Source organism: Ursus maritimus, unplaced genomic scaffold (assembly GCF_017311325.1).
Source record: "Ursus maritimus isolate PB19 unplaced genomic scaffold, ASM1731132v1 scaffold_33, whole genome shotgun sequence".
In the NCBI taxonomy this organism is placed as follows: Eukaryota; Metazoa; Chordata; class Mammalia; order Carnivora; family Ursidae; genus Ursus; species Ursus maritimus.
Window position 1 is genome coordinate 6,631,187 of NW_024425897.1, and position 19,095 is coordinate 6,650,281.

At 50.5% G+C, this 19,095-nt stretch overlaps 1 protein-coding gene across 1 annotated transcript in view; it reads left to right on the forward strand.

Moving 5' to 3' along the window:
- Window positions 1-18,348, forward strand: part of MYO18B (myosin XVIIIB) — a 232,926-nt gene extending 214,578 nt beyond the window's left edge. The window contains exons 42-43 of the mRNA XM_008686684.2: window positions 14,708-15,956; window positions 18,138-18,348. Of these exons, the coding sequence (XP_008684906.2) occupies window positions 14,708-15,944 (1,237 nt within the window). The 3' untranslated portion in view covers window positions 15,945-15,956; window positions 18,138-18,348. The remainder of the gene's footprint in view (window positions 1-14,707; window positions 15,957-18,137) is intronic.
- The last annotated feature ends 747 nt before the right edge of the window (window positions 18,349-19,095 follow it).

Genomic DNA, 19,095 nt, shown 5'->3' on the forward strand with positions numbered 1-19,095 from the left:
ATTTGCTCCGAGCCTGTAAGCCTTGAAAACACACACACACACACACACACACACACTCACGCACGTGGGCAAATGACTTGGTGGGTCCAACGGCGTTTGCGTTAAACTTGACTGGATGCTACCAGATCGTCCTTTCTGCTAGGAGATTAGACAGTAGGAGAGGATGACACACCTATATCCCCAGCCCCGTGCTACCTGGCACCTCGTAGGCCTCAATAAATGAGTCTCTTGGACATTCCGAATTTGACTGAGAAGGAAGGTCACTTTAAAAACAGAAGAGAGAGAGAAAGCAGTCTTCTGCCAAAAAAATAAATAAATAAAAGCATTCCCTGCATTATTTATAAGGGGCCGTCAACCCAAGAGAAATACACCTAAAGCCTTATGATTTACAGTCCAGGAACCATGCAGCTGCCGCTGATAAATGCAAGAGCTTCTGGAGATGGGGACACTAAATTACCTTCGCGGCCCCCAGAGAGGAAGTTTATGGGCTTGGCGGTGGCAGTCGCACTTGGCTTGGGAATCTCTCTTAACCTCTGGCTGCAGGTGGAGTCAGGGCCGTCCGGGGACGGGGACGCGCACCTCGGCCCCCGCCGTGTGCCTGGCCTCTCCTGCCTCTGCCCTTCCTGGCCCGGTGTGAAAGTGGGGGGCCTCTCCCCACTTCCTTCTTGTCTTCACCGTACATCAGTCTTCCCCTACTTCACTGTAGACCCTCTTCCTCACCTTGCAGCCGCCCCCCCCCCCAAGAAAGTGGGGCTCCACACCCACCGTCTGTACTCACACTCCTCCCATTCCTGCCACCCAGAGCCTGGCCCCCACCACTTGTTGAAACGTTCTTCACCATGTCAGCGGCTTCCGAAGGGACAAATCGGGGGACGTTCTCCAGTCTTGATCTTTCTCTGGACTTCTCCCCCGCGTTGGCAAACCCATTAAACACTTCTCTGTTCACTCAGCCTCGTAGACGTTTCTGCTCCTTGGAGCTCCTCAGACCTCTCTTTTCTGGTCTTTTCCTTCCCACCACTACCCCCCAAATGCGGGGGTCAGGTGTCGCCGGGTGCTGCCCTCACCTGGCTGCTTTGCTCTCTACCTGATCCCCAATGATCCTCTTGTGATTTTTAACTCCCCTACTGCAAGTGGGCCGCCCCCAAATGGAGACCTCCAGCTCTTACGTTCTCGCAGGTTTTTAATGAAGATAGTGTATCTAATTGTCTGCCCTGAGAAGACAGCCAACTGCGTGTCTCTCCAGTGTCTTAACTCAGCATATCCAGGAGGAAGTTCCTGCCTCCCTATCCATTCTGTGTTATCAGTATCATTTGGTGGTTCTGTCATTCATAAAGCCGCCCAAACCGGGTCTTCTCAGACTAGCATCCCCTCTCTTTCATCCTCATAATCAACAGATCCCCACATCTTATTTATTCTCCCCCCCAACACCCTTAGCTCTCTCTGCTTCTCTCCATCCTCACCGCCAACACCCATAAGTCAGGCTACCGTCGTTTCTGTCCTCCATGCTGACAAAGAGCTTCCAATACCATCCTCCCTTGGTCCGTCCTCTACACTTCAGCCAGGATGATCCCTTTAAAAAGAAAGTCTGGCTGCAGTGGCTTCCCGTCTCCTCCCGCGAGTCAGCAAACTCCTGCCTACAGGCCAAATCTGGCCCTTGACCTGTTTTTGTAAATTAAGTTTTATTGGAAACCAGCCACGCTCACGTTTTTGGTTTTGATTTTGCATATCGTTTATGATTGTCTCTGCATTGTGAAGGCAGACCTGAGTAGTTGCCACGGAGACCAGATGGCCTCTAGGCCACAAATAATTGCCGTGTGCCCTTTACAGGAAAACTTTGGTGATCTCTGCCCTCCAGGATAGAACAGGATGGAATTCTAGCACCTTCGTAGGCTTACAGTGCTCTGCGTGATCTGGCTTTTGCCTGCCTTTCTGGTCTCATTCCCTCCATCCAGGGATTCAAAAATGATCATGGGGATTTGATCCCCCCAGCAACCTCTCTGCCCTACTCTTCTCTACATTGGCTTTTTTCTGAGGTAGCAAGATGGCGCCCGAGATCTTCCAGCTCATGCCTGGACTGCTCAGAGTCCAAAAGTAAAGAGGGCTTCAATCTTCTAAGCAGTTGCACAAAAATCCTGAGCTTGACTTTCACTGGCCCAAAGGGAGTCACATGTCTGTTCCAAACCAAACAGAATGGATAAGGGGATTGAAGGAGTCTCTTACCCTAGGCTCAAGTTGGTGTTCTCACCTGGTTCTGGGAGATGGGATTATTCCTGCCCAAACCACAGCAACACTGCGGGAGGAAGGGTTTCCCCAAAGGATAAGGGGTGCCTTACTCAAAGCAGAATAATGGTGAGTAGATAAAAATCAAATAAGCAAAGCAAATGTTTTCCACCAAGGGGAAGGTTGAATTATGGGAGTGGACAAAATTATGCATACAGAGTCTAGGGATGGGAGGGTAGAGAAGGGAAAGGAGAAGACAGTAAGAAAAGAGAAAACGTATTCAACTGTTTGAGGTCCCATTGAGTAGCCTTGGGAAGCCCAAAGAAAATTGTGTGTGTGTCCTGGTCAGAGACTTTATTTATCCCTCAATTTCAATGACCAATCTATCATCACATAATTAGTGATGCTGTCGTTTGAATTTATTACCAAACATGGCTCTCCACTGTTGCTATTGGACTTGTACCATATTGCAGTGTGAGCATGGAGATTATTGTATAAATTATTCTCACTCACATAATCATCGTGATTTTAATTACTGTGTAATCTTCGCTAATTACTGTTGTATGTATCATTTGCTTTGGTGCCGATTTAACACAACCGCTGTTCGTTTGGCTAAACGATGACATTACAACTTTTCCTTTTTCTGGGGGAAAATTTGCTTTCCGTAAACATTTGCAGCCCCATACTCTCGGCTTGCCGTTCTTGGTTTAAAAAAGAACAAGATTTAGACACCAACTTCCTTTCACCCCCGTTGATTTTTACGTGGGACGAGGCTGGCTTGAATTCGTAAAAAGGTCTAAATTACAGGGTATTGTTTTTAAAATAAAGTTGTATTCTTTTCAAGGAAGGGCAATTAGTCTACCACGGAAGTGAAGGCAAGGATGGGTCACATGAGGCCTGCTTAAATGCTTAGATAAGATGCGTTTGTAATTAGTTCATTAATTATGTAAATGTGAATGGATGGTACTTAGTGCTAGAAACGGGTCGTTCTCCAAGTAGGTTAAGCATTCACCGCTAATCTTATTTCAACAGTACATTTATTTACTGGTCTCTGCATTCTTAGACCGGGAGCTCAGGACCATTTTAATCCTGAAGATACTTAACGAACAGGGCTCTCATGAATATGGTTTTATGTCTTCCTGGGACGCAGGGCTGCTATTCAGTTTTATCAGTCTTAGGGAAGATTAGTGGAAACTGAAAGCATGGAAATGTCAATACAAACACATTTACCACGGACCCCAGGCCTGAGCAAGTGGAACCGGAAGTCCGGCTCTGTCCAGGATTCAGCCTGGGAGCCAACATGACTCTTGGACAGGTTTCCATGGGAAGGAGGGCTGTTTTCTACCTAAAACTCCAGGTGTTGGATGCTGTCTGCGGCTCTCTCGGGAGTTTTGAGGCTCACCCAATTTAGCTGCAAGTTTGTGTAAAAAGCATTTGGATTAAACGTTGATGGTTCAGAACATTCTTTTAGAATCTGTGGCTCTCTGGGGCGCCTGGGTGGCGCAGTCGTTAAGCATCTGCCTTTGGCTCAGGGCGTGATCCTGGCGTTCTGGGATAGAGCCCCACATCAGGCTCCTCCGCTATGAGCCTGCTTCTTCCTCTTCCACTCCCCCTGCTGTGTTCCCTCTCTCGCTGGCTGTCTCTATCTCTGTCGAATAAATAAATAAAATCTTAAAAAAAAATGCTTTAGAATCTGTGGCTCTCTGAGCTCTATTTTTGGTGAAGTAGACCTATCATTGAAACACACATCCAGGGGCGCCTGGGTGGCACAGCGGTTAAGCGTCTGCCTTTGGCTCAGGGCGTGATCCCAGCGTTCTGGGATCGAGCCCCACGTCAGGCTCCTCCGCTGGGAGCCTGCTTCTTCCTCTCCCACTCCCCCTGCTTGTGTTCCCTCTCTCGCTGGCTGTCTCTATCTCTGTCAAATAAATAAATACAATCTTAAAAAAAAAAAAAAAAGCAAAAGAAACACGCATCCAGGAAAGTACATCATTATGAAATTTTCAAAAGTTGGTCCTACCTATGTAATTACTACCAAAAGCAAAACCAGATCATCGCAGGTGCCCCTAAAACCTTCTTGATCCTGTTCAAGTCATGACCTCTTCCTTTCTCAAAGGTAACCACCACCCTGACTTCTAACACTATGAATTAGATATGACTGGGGTTTTTTGTTTGTTTGTTTTAGTTCTATATAAGAGAAAGTATCCAGTAGTACTCTTTGGCATCTGGCTTCTTTCTTTTATGTGGGTTTTTTGTTAAAGATTTATTTATTATATTTTAGAGAGAGATAGCCTGAGAAGGAGGGGCGGGGGGGGGAGAGAGATTCCCAAGCAGACTCCGAGCTGAACTCGGAGCAGGACACACAGGGCTGAAGTCATGACCTGAGCTGAAACCAAGAGTCAGATGCTTAACCGACTGCACCACCCAGGCACCCCTTTTAATATTATGTTTACAAGCTTCATTCACATTGTTGCATGTAGGGGACATTCCCTTGTTTTCTTTGCTCCATAGTCCATAACTGTGGTTCTCAGCTGGGGGCAATTTTGCTCCCCCCTCTCTGCCAGGAGATAGTTGATCATGTCTGGAGACATTTTTGGTCATCAAAACAGAGACAGGTGCTACTGTAGAAGACCAGGGTGCTGCTAAACATCGTACGATGCACAGGACTGACCGCACAGAATTATCTGGTCCAAAATGTCAGTTACGCCACCACTGAGAAAACCTGGTCTCTAATGCTCCATTGTAGGAATATATTATAATGATTTATTCATTCGGTTAATAATAAACATTTTAGATTGTTTCTATTTTTTAAAAAAGATTTGTTTATTTGAGAGAGAGAAAGAGAGAGAGAGCAGGGGAGTGGGGGCAGGGGCAGAGGGAGAGGATCTTGCTCTGCATTTTTGCTTACGCTTGGTTTTGTCATTTTTTAAAAAATGTTAACTATTTTGCTGGATATTGGTAGGGTCACATTTTTGGTTTTAACTTGCACGTTCCTGATAAAGAAACCTTTTCGTGCGCTTATATGTCCATTGGGATATCCTTTTTGATGCAATGTCTGATCCAGTCTTTTGCCCATTATGTTTTTTCTTCTGGGTTGTCTCTTTTTTTTATTATTAATTTGCAGGAATCCTTAATATAGTCTAGATATAAGTCTTCTTGAGTATGTGGAGTCACTCCATTTGATGGAATGCCTTTTTCACTCTTACGGTTTATTCTGAGAAGTTCTTAATTTTAATGTAACTGAACTTACACTATTTTTCCTTTATGGTTGGTGCTTTTTCTATTCCACTGAAGATTTATTTGCCTACTCCCAAATTAGGAAAACATCCCCCTATGTTTTCTTACAAACACTGTATTGATTTAACTTTTATATCCAGATAAACAATTCATCAGGAATTCGTATTTATGGTGTGAGGTAGGGGTTAAGATTCATTGGCATATGACTATCAAACTAGCCTTGTGTATGTATTTTAAAATAAGTCATATTTTTCACGTTTACCACCATTATCATCTTCTATTAAATCAAGTGATTTTATATATATTCTAGACCCTGTTCTATTTCATTTTCCTGCTTGTCCATCTTTGAGCTGATTTAACATTGCCTTAATTAATGTAGCTTTGTATGTAAGTCTTGATATCCGAATGTGTGTGTTCCTTGGATTAGTTCTTCTTCCTCAAGATCAGCAAATGACTCCAGAGGAAAGATGCTATGGTGCTGGGCTCACCTCAACATACTTCCCTCTTTTCAAAATTTGACCCTTCAAGCCCTGGCTGCTTTGGTGCCTTCCAATGCCTGTAAATTTAAAGTTAGCTTTTTAGTTTTTCTACGTGGAGATTTTCTCTGGAAAATCTAGTCTATCCGAAAAAGCTAATCTATCATAGCCAGAAATTGAATGCTGAGCTAGACTTTTTACTCCCTTTGCTAAGTAAACATTTCTTCCTTATTTCCCATGCCTAAGAGGATACGAAGGTTCACTCAAATTTCCTTCCAGTCATAACTTGATGAATCTACTTTCCCTTTTAAACTTTAAGTTCTGTACTTCAGGGGCTATTGATCTCTGTATCGATGGCATCTGGGATCATGGATTCAGTAAATGACTCTGGATGGATGTAAGGAGGGGTGGCTGGCTGGCTGGCTGGCTGGATGGATAATTTCCACTCACTGAAAACTGCATTTTCATGAGGAACTGGGTGCTTTTATGACTAAGTCTGAGATTTTTTTTATGGTTATTTTCATTGCACCACGTTCCACTGAAGCAATGTCTGTGAAAAGTGAAGAAATGAATTGAAAATTTATTTAAATATGTTGAACCCAAGTTGAATCTCCAATCCAATTAGAGATTTTTAATCCCTTTACGTATCCAGTTTGTTCTTTCACAACATTGTGGAAATATGTATCAAAAGGTAAAGAAGTATAGGAGCGCCTGGGTGGCTCAGTCAGTTAAACATCTGACCCTTGATTTCAGCTCAGGTCATGATCTCAGGGCTGTGAGATCGAGCCCCATGTCGGGCTCTGTGTTCAGGGCGGAGTCTGCTTGAGATTCTCTCTCTTTCTCTCTCTGTCCCTCCCCCCTTCTCTCTCTAAAAAAGAAAAAAGAAAAGAAGAAGAAGGTAAAGAGTATACAATCAGTACTTTCACTGTCTAATCAGAGTATGACCTGAGATATTCTCTTTCCCTCGCTCTTGTTCCAGGTGTAGAATGGGGTGTTCAAGCCAGCTGGAATTTCAGCTCCCTTTCCATTCTGATATTCTGGAAGTTGATGGAATTCTGTAGCAATGAAACCAGGCTTTTGGCTTGGGTTTAGACATGAGGCATTCACTCCAGATTGTGTGCCAGAATTTGGCTTGAAATCTATTGTTTTTAAGCTCGGAGACGTGGGATTGGCTGACTGAGAAGCAGGGCTGCTGGGGTCTGAATGAACCAGCCAGAGGAGTCAGATGGAGCCCTTTTGTTCATTCTTTCTATGTTTCCACACCCCTCCCCCGCCGCTCCATTCCTTCATTCCTTCCATCCCGTAAACTTTCCTTCTAGATACCGGGGATTCCCAGAAGAACTGTCCGATCTAGTTCGTAACAGTCTTGTTGTAGGTTACAAATAAGTCAACAAGCAATTGCAGTAAACAGTGATGGGAGAGTCCAGGGGCTGTGGAAGCCAAAGGAGACACCTCACCCAGCCTGGGAGGTGGGGGAAGGCTTTCTGGAGGAGGCTACAGTTGGGCCCGTAAGTTGAAACAGCATGACAGTTTTCCTTAAAATAGTTTCCCATCTTTCTCCTAAGAAGAAGGACATCTCTTAACTACCATAGCACTAGCACACTGAAGAAAATCAACACACCCATAAGATCATCCAAGGTCCCAACATCCGTATTACCCCCAATATCCTAAAATCGTCTGTGTCACTGTATACGCTTAAGGATATTTGCTGCATTTGGTTGTTTTGTTTCTTGAATTTCTCTCTTTAAATAAAAGATAGTAGAGTTTATGGGGGGGAGTTTTTAGAAGGATTACAGAAAAATTAAGCAGAAAGTACCTATATAGCCCCTCTCTTCCCACACACAGTTTTCTCTCTTTTATTCACATCTTTGGTTAGCCTTTATTCCTTCTGAAACTAGAATGGTCCCCTCACCTCCCCCTCATCGCACTGAAATGTGTGTGTGTGTGTGTGTGTGTGTGTGTGTGTGTGTGTCTGTGTGTGTGTGTGTGTGTCTGTGTGTGTGTGTGTTTAATAGAGTTCAGGGGTGGTTCTGGTGGTCAACTGCATTTAAAAACTGCGGGTCCTAGTACCAAGTACTTAGAACCCAGTAGAATATATGGGTGAGGCCAAGGAAAAATCTAGAACTTTCTGATGCACAGAAGGTAGGCAGACAGGCATCTACTGAGGGAGGGTCACTGGATTGCTTTTGCCCAAGAGTCAAAGACTCAGCACCCACTTAAGATCAGGGTGAACAGCAAGGAAGACTTGGGAGGTATCTTGTCCCATAGAAACCAATATATGATCAAGAATATATTTACAGAGTCTGTTTCCTGACTCAAGTCTTTGACCTTCCGGCCAGGAGTAACCAGGCTCGCCGCGGTCGAGCATGCTTCTTCGGTTATCCCATCCCATGGCTTCCTCCTTGCTTCGAGTCTTCCAGCTGGATGGCCTTGCTCAGCCTTGGTGTCCTTGCCTGTGCGATTTAGGTTATCAGCCCTTGCTTGCCAAGGGTTTAGATATTGAATAAGCTCATAACTGGCAGGGGAGAGGGAGGGATGGGGATCTCCTCCCAGTGCTTCCTGACATCCCTGCCCAAACCCTACCCCCCTTCCAAAAGCCTCACTCAACCCCACCAACGTCCTCCAGAAAGGCCAAGCACCCAGGCTCCGGTACCTCCCTCCCTTGCCAACCTCCTGTTGCACTTAGTCCGAGGCTCAGTTTACCCAGAACTTTTTGCCCTGCTGACCCTTCTTCATGGGCTTATCCAGTCTCCACTCCTCCTGTGTGCTCTCCAGGAGGGGAAGGCAGCCCATGCTCTTGCGGCATCCTATACAGTCAGACCGAGAGGAGAGCCTCGGCCCTAAACTTCCTCGGCAAGCCCACGTGCCTCTCCAAGCCTCGGTTTCCTCGTCTGTAAAATAGGACAGTAAAGGGCAGGAGAGGAGAGCAGTTAGGAGGCATGGATCCCGGAGCTGGACTCCTTGGCTTACATCCATGTTCTCCCACTGATTGTAAGGCAAATTACATATCCTTCTGAGCCACATTTGTGAAACAGGAAGATTATGATAGTGGATTATAGTAGAGGACTATTGTGAAGATAAAATCAAGGAATGTCTGCAAAGCGTAAAGGCACAAAATACAGCAGCGATTATGCAGAATTCAGCTGCACCCCGAAGGGGCTTAATAAATGTCTCACGTTCCTACCACATCACGCATGGTCTCGGACACCATAGCAACGTCTACTGCAGATTATCCGTTGTCCTGTTGGCCTTGGTCACGCACCTTCAGGTCATCTTAAAGGCACATCTGGTTTCCCATCCTGGGCCTTACCAGTGTTAGAATGTCCATACATTTTTAATTTCCTCTTGAATTTCAGGGTGCAGATGAAGAACGGGGGTGACAGCACATCTCGGGGGATGATTCACGGTGTCATTAAGTCTGCCTCGAGTTTTCTGTAGCTACTGTTGGCCCAGGCTCTGCCCAGACAGACTCAGACTCGGGAATTAGTTTTGCTGTGCAATAATGTTGGGGGCTGGTGAACCCCATGTCTCTCCTTGACTTGGATCTCACCTTTTTGGTTCACGATGCCTCAGCGGACGTTGAAATATATGGGCACGTAGATAGGAGTTCAGCCGGTCGAGGTTTCCACTCACCTTTCTGCCTGGAGGGCATGGGATGTTGTGGAAGGGAAAGGCATGACGTGCGGATCTGGCCCACCGGGGTTCAAATCCAGGCTCTGCCACTTAGCAGTGTGACTTTGGGGGAATGGCTTCTCACGAGTGGGGTTCAGTTTCCTCATCCGTAAGATGCGGCAGGGATTCTGACCCTGATGAGATCGTGCATACAGATCGCGTGTGTAGAGACATGCCTTTTCCATCCTGCACCTGATATTCATGGAACATTCATGGTAAAATGATGGAGCCGCGTTCACAGGACAGCCTGGCAGGGGCAGGGGTAGGGTTCACGCTGAGACACGTGTCTTGGCAGCTGGTTCGTTCTGCTGCCCAACGGACTGCTTCGATATCCTCGTCCTTTTCCTGTGCTGCTCAGAGCAGGGTCATATATGGCAACTGTTTGTTCTTGAACCTCTGCCCTCAGTCTGGAGCCTTCTCTACCTCTGATGGGCAGGGCCATTAAAGCAGAACAATCAGGGGCGCCTGGGTGGCTCAGTCCTTCAAGCGTCTGCCTTCAGCTCAGGTCATGATCCCAGGGTCCTGGGATTGAGCCCCATATCCAGCTCCCTGCTCCGTGGAGAGCCTGCTTCTCCCTCTTTCTCTACTTCTCCCCCTGCTTGTGCTCTCTCCCTCTCTCTCTGTCAAATAAATAAATAAAAACCTAGGGCGCCTGGGTGGTTCAGTCAGTTAAGCCTGAGCTCTGCCTTCAGCTCAGGTCATGATCCCGGGGTCCTGGGATCAAGTCCCACATCAGGCTCCTTGCTCAGCGGGAAATCTGCTTCTCCCTCTGCCCTTCATCCTGCTTGTGCGAGATCTCTTGTTCTCTCGCTCTCTCTCTCAAATAAATAAATAAATAAAAATCTTTAAAAAAATAAATTTAAAAAAATCTAAAGAAAATTTAAAAAAAGGAAAACCATCAAACGAGCATTAAGATTTTTAAATTATTCCTCTTCAGATAGACTAAAGGCCAGACAGCAGAAGTTCCCAAGATGTTGCTGGAGTCTCTCCTTAGAGAAACAGGGTGTCCCCGCCTAGCTTTTGTCCGTACCTGTCTCCCAGTGACTCGGAGAAACTTCTATGCATTAGCGCTCGCCCCGCCCAAGGTTCCGGGAGGCAGGCACAGTGACATCTTGATCGTCTGCCAGCCGGCCATCATGCGATGCTGAGGAAGGAGAGTTCTAGCTGAGTCAAGCCGTCCAGTAAGGACAGCTGGGGGAAAAAAATGAGTCTTCCCAGGCCCCTGGATGAAAACAGCAGGCGGGTTTGAGATGTCCAAAGCTGGGTCAGAAATGGAGAGGATCACCTGCCTCAAGGGCAGAACTGGGACGACCCCCGCCCCCAGAAGTCTGCAAGAGGGTGTCTGCGTGCACGTGACATTCTGCCGTGTGCACGCAGAAAGGAGTGGACGCAAGCAACTTCGTACTTGGAGTGGAAATGCCGGCGTCGCAGGGATGTGGGTGCATTTCTGAATGGCAAAATCAGGAGACAGTACTCAGCCACGACTTCTTTCTTTCTCTCTGGGTGCCCTACCCTTCCCTTCCCCATGTCTTCTGCTACCCTTCTCGCTCTACCCCTTCCTCCTCCTCCTCCTTGTCCGTCCCGTCCAGCTCCCTAGGGGTCTACACAGCTTGGCTTGTGCTTCTGTTTCAAGCCCACCGGCTGAGGCTCTGAACGCACCAGACAACTCAAGGAAAGTGGGACCCAGCCTACCCACAACCCACCCCCCCAGAACACCAGGCCCTTGGGCCCCTCGGCAGAGCTCAGTAACCACCAGGCTGGGACGTTTTGGCTTGTACACCTTATGGAAGGAAGCTTACTGCTTCTGGTGGGCCTCGGGGAAGGCAGTCAGATCTGTCGGGTCTGGTGGAGTTAGGGGTCCCCATGGGGTTGGTCCCAGTAAGCCTGTGTCCTGGACACCAGCTCTCACAAGCTGGGGCCTCCAGACCCCCACTCCCAGGCTGGTGATGGCTTCCTGTGCCCCCCTGCCCATCCCACCTTGGGTCAAAGACAAGGAAGGCCGACCTTCCACTGCCAGCCTGTGCCCCTTCTGTGTCACCCCCTCCCTACCTTAGCCCTCAGACACCCTCTTCTTCCCCTCTCCTCTCCAGCCCCCCATCCATTCTCACTGCAGCTGCTCACTTGCCTGCTTCTTTTCTTCCCGCTTCCCTTGGACCCTCCTCCCCTTCCCGTCTGCTAGGTCCTCTTCCTTGTGAACCTATTTCCAAGCTAAACTTGACTCAGTTCAACAAAATTTACTGAGCAGCTGCTGTGTGCTGGGCTCGGTGCCAAGACAGAGGGTGCAGGGATGACAGCCTGCACAGTCTCGACAGCAGGGCTGGGGGGTAGGGGTTCCCCCACCTCCTCTCCTTCTGCCTTTCTCTACTTCCCCTTCCTCTTCCTCCCCTCCTTTCCCCCTTCCTCCTCCTTTCCTTCCACTTCCGCCTCCTCCTTTGCTCCTCCTCCCCTTCCTCCTTCTTCTTCTCCCCTTCCTTCTCCACCCCCTTTCCTCCTCCTCCCCTGTCTCCTCCTCCCCTTCCTCCTTCTTCTTCTTCCCTTACTCCTCCTTCCCTTTTCCTCCTCCCCACCTCCCTCCTCCGCACCTCCCTCCTCCCCACCTTCCTCTGTCCCCCTTCTTCCTCCTCCTAAATTCTCTTCCTTCCCTTTCCCCATGCCCTGTCCTGGCATCCAAAGCCGGCACTCGAGCTGGGAGCTAGAGTGATTGGGACGGCAGCATCCCAGGAGACTCAGGGACGGGTGCCCCGACGCCACCATCCCCACATGGCAGGCGATGGATGTGACTGAGCCCCTGAGACACATTCATCACGCCCACCTCCCTTCGGGGCCAAGGCAGGGCAGAAATGACTTTTGTTGGCTCCGGTGGCAGCCCACTGCCCCTGGCAGCTCCAAAATGTTTATTAAAAAAAAAAAAAAAAACCAAAGATAAAGCAAAGAGCGAGAAGGCCACCTTGCCATGTGCTCAGGGAGGGATGCCAAGGCAATGATATTGACGACACAGCTTCAGGTCCTCATAAAGGGGGCACTCCAGCCCACGTCCAGGGGTGACAGATGGGAGGTGACAGCCAAGAAACGGGAAAGGAGGCAGACGCTCTGGGCAAATTGTGTGGCTGCTGGCTTAGCACATGGGGACCAAGCCTTCCTGAGCCACCAGGTCACCTGCTCACTCGTTCTTCCGCTCCTCCGTCCTGTAGCTGGAACTGAGGCTTTCGTGGCCTCCAGCAGTGGGTTAGGCTCGAGACGCAGAGGCTCCTGGGAGGCTTCACGATCACCACAGACAGTTAGTTTGTCAATGATGCACAGCCATTAGTTATCGGTTCTTAATTCTTCATCTCACCACCGCTATTTGAGGACCTAGGTGCCAGGCACTGTGCCCCGGGCTTTTCTTTCATTCCTGCGACTTCCCCACGTGTCAGCAACCATGACCGGGCGCTTCTCTTCCACACCAGAAGCTGGAAGGGCTCGGCACGGGGAGACCCGGGTGGCTAGAGCGCGGTGAGCAAGAGGGAAGTTCAAGGCAGGGGCTGGGAAGGGCGTGGGGAGCGTGCCCCCGCCAGAGAAGGACCGATGGGAAGAGAGTAGGTAATGGAGGTAGCTTACCTACACCACCACCTTGACCCTGTGGCCCCCCCCACCATGACCTTGACCCTCCACCTAGTTGACCAAGGGCAGGAGAAGCAGATGAACACAGCCAGCCCTGTGCCTACCACTCATGGAACTCGACCGAGCATCATTGCCATGGCGACCTCCCATGCATCCGGGGTCCAGGGAGGCTCCTGCCAACCCCAGAAGAGAGAGGCTTATGGGATGGTTGAGCCTTTGACCTCAGGAGCTCAGGAAGCCAGGGTCGCGGTCCCCTACCCATGTGCTTAGAAAAGACCCTGATTCCCGTTCCCCTGCCTGTACCTTCCTCCCCCTCTGGGTATCTCCTTCAGGGACCATTGACTTGGCTTCCTTAACAGATTCAAAGGCCCTTTGGGTCACTGTGGTCCTCTCTTTTCCTTCTAAACTGTCCCTTGTGGTCGGGGTGGAAACGGTGATATCACACCGCCGTGGGCAAGAAACCTTCCTCAGAGTCTTGTACCACAATCCACCCACCCCCTTCTGTAAAGGGGGCTGAATGCCATAAGGTCACAGTTGGAGCTACAGTGTAGAGAAGCGGAATAATGACTAGAAACCTGCATAAACGTGGCCCTTGGCCATAGTCAGCCTCCAGCCCCTGGCTTTGTCTGCTTGCCAAGGCTCCGATGTTCATACCCTTTTTGCTTTTTCATAAATTATAACTTTGCCATGGGTGGGCAGGGGGTCATTTCTCTTAGGGGGAGGACAAATAGATTTTATTTATTCAAGGAACTTGAATAAATGGATGGACTCCGGTCTCTCTCCTGTAAAGATGCCCTCTATTTTATAGTCTATAATTTCGCCTCACTGCGAGGCTCCTACTTTTCAGAGGGGGAGTGTTTTTGGCTCAGCTTCTGCAAAATGCTTCTGCATCAAAGCCAAGCCTGGTATAGTCCCGGAATAGAAACCGTCTGTCCTCTTGTGTATAGACTTGGTTTCATGTCGATTTTATGAAAATCTTTCCCTTTCGCGGGGGCGGGGGGGAGAACCGTGTTTTTACCTCCAGCCCATAAACCAGAGCATCCCACTGAGACATATTTGGGTCACTGACTCTCAGAAGCCCTGCTTGGTGGGACCCTCCTCTGGGCTTGGCCCTAAATAAACAGATACCCCGCTGCGGGTCCCCCTCAAGTCTCCCAAGAAGCAAACAACTTATTTCTCAGCAGGCCCTGGGATGGTAGGTCCTATCCTGTCAGATATGATGGCTTGTGACCCTAAGTCACCCGTCCTAACTGCCGTTTTAATCCACTCACACGTACTCAGCTGGGTTTAATTACAGACAGAAATCGCGCTTCAGAAAGCAACAAGAAACGTTTACATGGCTTGGATGTGCGCGTTAAATCATTCGGTTCATTTGAGAGTGCGGCAGGGATGGTGTGTCCTAAGAAAAATAGTATTAGCGCCCGTGCCTAGTGGCTCTCACACCCACTGCACGGACGGTATGAATTACGTGGTTTCTACTGAACGCCTGTGTCTTCTTGATGCAGGATGAACGACGAGGCCAGGGACGCAGAGAGGTCCCAACCGGCGTCGGCCCTGAGCAGAGCCCGGACCGCGCAGAGCCAGACCTCGGGGGACAAGTCTGTTTCTCCCCTCTGCCTCCGCCGGCAGAAGTATTACCATCTGGGGGACGGTGACGAGTGCGGCGGGCAGAGAAAACCCACGGAGAGATTGGGGGCGCAGTCTCCTTCCCCGGCTTCTCGGAGTCCAGACGCGTCCCCGGTGTCCAGGGAAAAGCTGCCCAGCCCCTCGGCGGCCCTGTCGGAGTTTGTGGAAGGTCTCCGGAAGAAGAGAGCTCAGAGGGGCCAGGGGTCCCCGCTGGGCCTGGGGGACTGGCCCACGCTGCCCATTTACCAGACCACCGGGGCTTCCACCCTGCGGAGGGCGAGGGCGGGCAGCGACGAGGGACACCTCTCACTGGGGTTTGGGGCAAAGTCGGCCCTGGAACCGGAGGGCGCCTCCGGGACGTCGTCCGGGCTCCTGCGGTCCACCAGCCTGAAATGCATCTCCTCCCAGAGCGCCGAGAGCACCACCCCGCTGCCTGAGAAGCGGAAGACCCGGTTCAGCTCCTGCGAGTCCCTCTTCGAATCGGGGCAGAGCTCTGGGAGAAAACTGAGCCCCCCAAGCTCCTCCAGGTCCGCGCTCTTGTCGCCCACGCTGAGGCCTCGGAGGCGCTGTCTGGAGTCCTCCCTCGACGACGCGGGCTGCCCAGACCTCGGGAAAGAGCCCCTAGTCTTCCAGAACCGCCAGTTTGCCCACCTCATGGAGGAACCTCTGGACAGCGATCCGTTCACCTGGAGGATCCCAAGCCTCCACTACGAACGCAAGACCAAAGTGGATTTCGATGACTTCCTCCCAGCCATCCGGAAGCCTGAGTCTCCCGTGTCCTTGGCCAGAGTGGCCAAAGAGGGTCAAGACACTTCGCGGCATTCACGCATCCACTTTGAGACGGAGGAGGCCGACCGGACCTTTCTCTCGGGGGTCAAGACCATTTTGAAAAAGAGTCCGGAGTCCAAGGAGGACCCCGCTCACCTCTCTGACTCGTCCTCCTCCTCCAGCTCCATCGTGTCCTTCAAAAGCGCCGACAGCATCAAGAGCCGACCACGAATCCCGCGGCTGGAGGGCGATGGTGGCGAGCGAACGTCCCCCGAGCACAGAGAGCCGGGGGCGGGGAGCAAAGACGAGGATGTTGAGAGCATAATGAAGAAATATCTCCAGAAGTAGGAGCCAGTGCAGGTAAAGGCAGCCGGTGGGGACTGTTCTTGCGGACTGAAAACCAAATAGTCCGCCTGGGTCTGGCAGCCTGGAGAAAACCTGTTCCTGCCGCTGCCTTCCAGGCTGCGAGTGATTTCTCTGGAGACGACGGGTTTTAGAGGTTTTTGCGGAAATAATGAGATGCAGGTGCAAAGTGCTCTGCTAGGTGCCTCTGATTCCTTAGCACTTTAAAACACGGACCCATTGGAAAGCCAGTGGGTCCCGTAGCCAAAGAAGGTGCTGGGCTTTTGGTTTCCCCACCCTTGTCTTGTTTTTCCAGGGCTCCATTCCTCCTGGCGCCCGAGGAGCCGTGGTGGCCTTCTGTCCACGTAATGATGGCAGATCTTGTCGGGTAGGCTCAGGCCAGGGCAGAAGGGTCCTGGGGTAGGGTGGAGTCCAACTCTTGCCTTAAATATCCAGAGAGAAACTGAGGCCGCAGGTGGGGGGGGGGAGCAAGGACAAAGGTCCCAGAGCAGCAATGGGAGAAGCAGGGCTTCCCTCTGCCCTCTCTCCTACCCCAGAGCTAAGCCTGGAAATTCTCCGGCCTGAAGGTAGGAAGAGGAATCCAGCGCCCATATGGCTTACATTTGCTGGGCGTACATATCGAACACGTCCGTATCCACAGGAACCCCAAAAGGTGGTTAGGATGACTTATTCCCATTTCACAGGTTGGCAAACAGAGTCAAAGAGGTTAAGTCACTTGTAGGAAGTCACCCAGGCAGAATAGCATTCGAAACTCTGGAATTGCCACTCATGTCCGTAACACTTCTCCTTGGGTACCCGTTCCGAGCATGCGCAGAAACAAACTCAGAGCTTCCCCCATGACGGAGCTGGATCTTTAAAGAGGTTGCCTCCCTTGACGTCCCATACTGAGAGAGCCCAGCCGTCTACACTTAAAGGCATGTTGGAACTCCCCGACTCCAACCTCAGTGGTAGAACAAATGAGGGAGCCCTCAAGATCAAGGCCCCCCAGGGAGTCTGCCGCCAACCCAGGCACCTGGACTCCCAGTTCGGTGCTCTTTGCCCTGAGGCAGGGCTGGCCCCTGCCAACCCCTCCCAGAGCATGTTTCAAGCTTTAGGGCGCAGGGCATTCTACTCCGTGGCTCCCAGATGAGAGGCAGAGCCAGTTAGGGGATGTTGGCACCTCCCTCCAGGTTCAGACACAAGGCAAACCCCCTGCCCAGTAATAACACCGCGCGGCCTCCGCGAATCTCTTCGCCGCTTAACTTGAAGCCGCACGCAGGTGCACGGCCGGGGCCTTGCCTCGGTCCCCAGCCCTCCTTCCAGAGGCCTTCCTGGACCGCAACGAGCCACCCGGCCTCCACTTCCATAGACCTGCTGCTTCGAGAGGCACCCTCAGCCCATCAAAAAGCGATTGCCCCTTCCAAGGAGATGGGCTTGGACTGTATCAGCGCAAATTAATTTGACTTAACGTGGCCTTCTCTCTGCTCTCAATTACCGGGAAGAGATGCGATACTCATTTACGTTATTATGCTCTCGGGGACACAGAAAGCAGTTCCAAAGGCCAAGTAAAGGGCACACGTCCATAAGGAGAACAGTTCTTAGTAGAAGTCATCACAGAACATCTTGTCTCTGCCATTTTTTTTTTTTTAACTCCAGTCCTTCCCCCTCCTAGCAGCGCTCACCGTGATAACAGAGCGTCTGCCAAAAAAATATTCTCTGCCCTGACATCCACGCTGGAGGCTTGAACCGAGCAATACAGCCCCGCTGCCCGCGAGGCAAATAATAATAATAATAATTGTTATTATTATTGTAAATTATTATTAGGGGATTCAGAACCAAGCAAGCCCCCCCTCCAAGTTCGTTCCTTCCTTGTAATTGGCCGTGAGACCTGGGCCAAGCACCTGTGTCCACAGCTCGAAAACGGGGCTGATAATACCACCCCCCAGATTAACACCGTGAGTTTGATGTGAATGCCAGAGATCCCCAGCCCGGTTGCCCTGCGCTCGGCCCTTTGGCCCATCAGGAGCTGCGCCCCAAGTGTCTCTCCATTCATTCCCCTTCCGCGGCCTACGCTCCTTCATTCCTCTGGCTGGTGCGTCTGTAGGAACACCACCCGGGGACATGGGACGTCAGGGCCTCCGGCCCCCAAACACGCTTCCTGCATCCCATTGATCCACTCTGCCCTGCGTTTGTTTCCAGCCTCCTGGGACGTACTGCCCTCGCAGACTTACCGGCTCCGCAACTGTCTGGAGAAAGAGAGACCGGCCAGGCCTCCCCAGGGGCCCTCAGTCCAGAGCCAGCCAGCATGGCTGTGCTCGCGAGGCAAGAGGAGTCCAGCAGGAGGCACATCCCTCGGGGATGGGGATCCCAGCATGCTTGGTCTGTACAAAATAAAGCGATGGCTCCTTGGCATCCGTGCTTCCTCTCTGTTCTGTGCCATGGAATTCTGGAGGGTTGACGGGGGCAGCCCGGGTAAAAGGGTTCCAAGGAACGGAATCAACCCAAAACGTTTGTAGTTTCGAGTGCACACTGTTATTTCTCTCCCCCTACATAACCCCACGCAATGGCCTTGCTCCTCTTCACTTGGCCTCGTCAACTCAAGTGCCACCTCCTCCAGGAAGTCTTCCTTGATACATTGAATGGAAATAAATGCTCATTCTCCATTCTCCCCTAATTCCCATATTTAACCTCTGTCATAGTTCCCTTGTCCGCCTACTTATTTATCGACATTGTGTACATATGTGTAGGCAAGCATTCAAGATCTGGATGGATGACTACATGAACAAACCCCCAAAAAAGTTAATGAGCTTACACCCCTTGAATGCGTGCGACACCCTGACACGAACGCATCCCCCCTGTGTGCACCCATATCAACGTTCAAGCACCTGTGAACACCGGCTCACAGCCCCCCAGTGAACACCTGCTGGCATACACAGTCCGCCACGCCCACGCAAATACACACCACTAACAACACTCGCCTAGGCACGTCTGTAGCTGGGATACCTGCTTCTTCAAACACCCTTCAAGTACTGGTCATACAAAAACTCTGTCCCTCGGGCCCCTCCGGGATAGCCAATCAGAGCTCCCTCTGTGTGTCAACTTGCTCAGCCTGCCGTAACACAACACCACAAACCGGGGGGTTTAACCCCAAATGCAT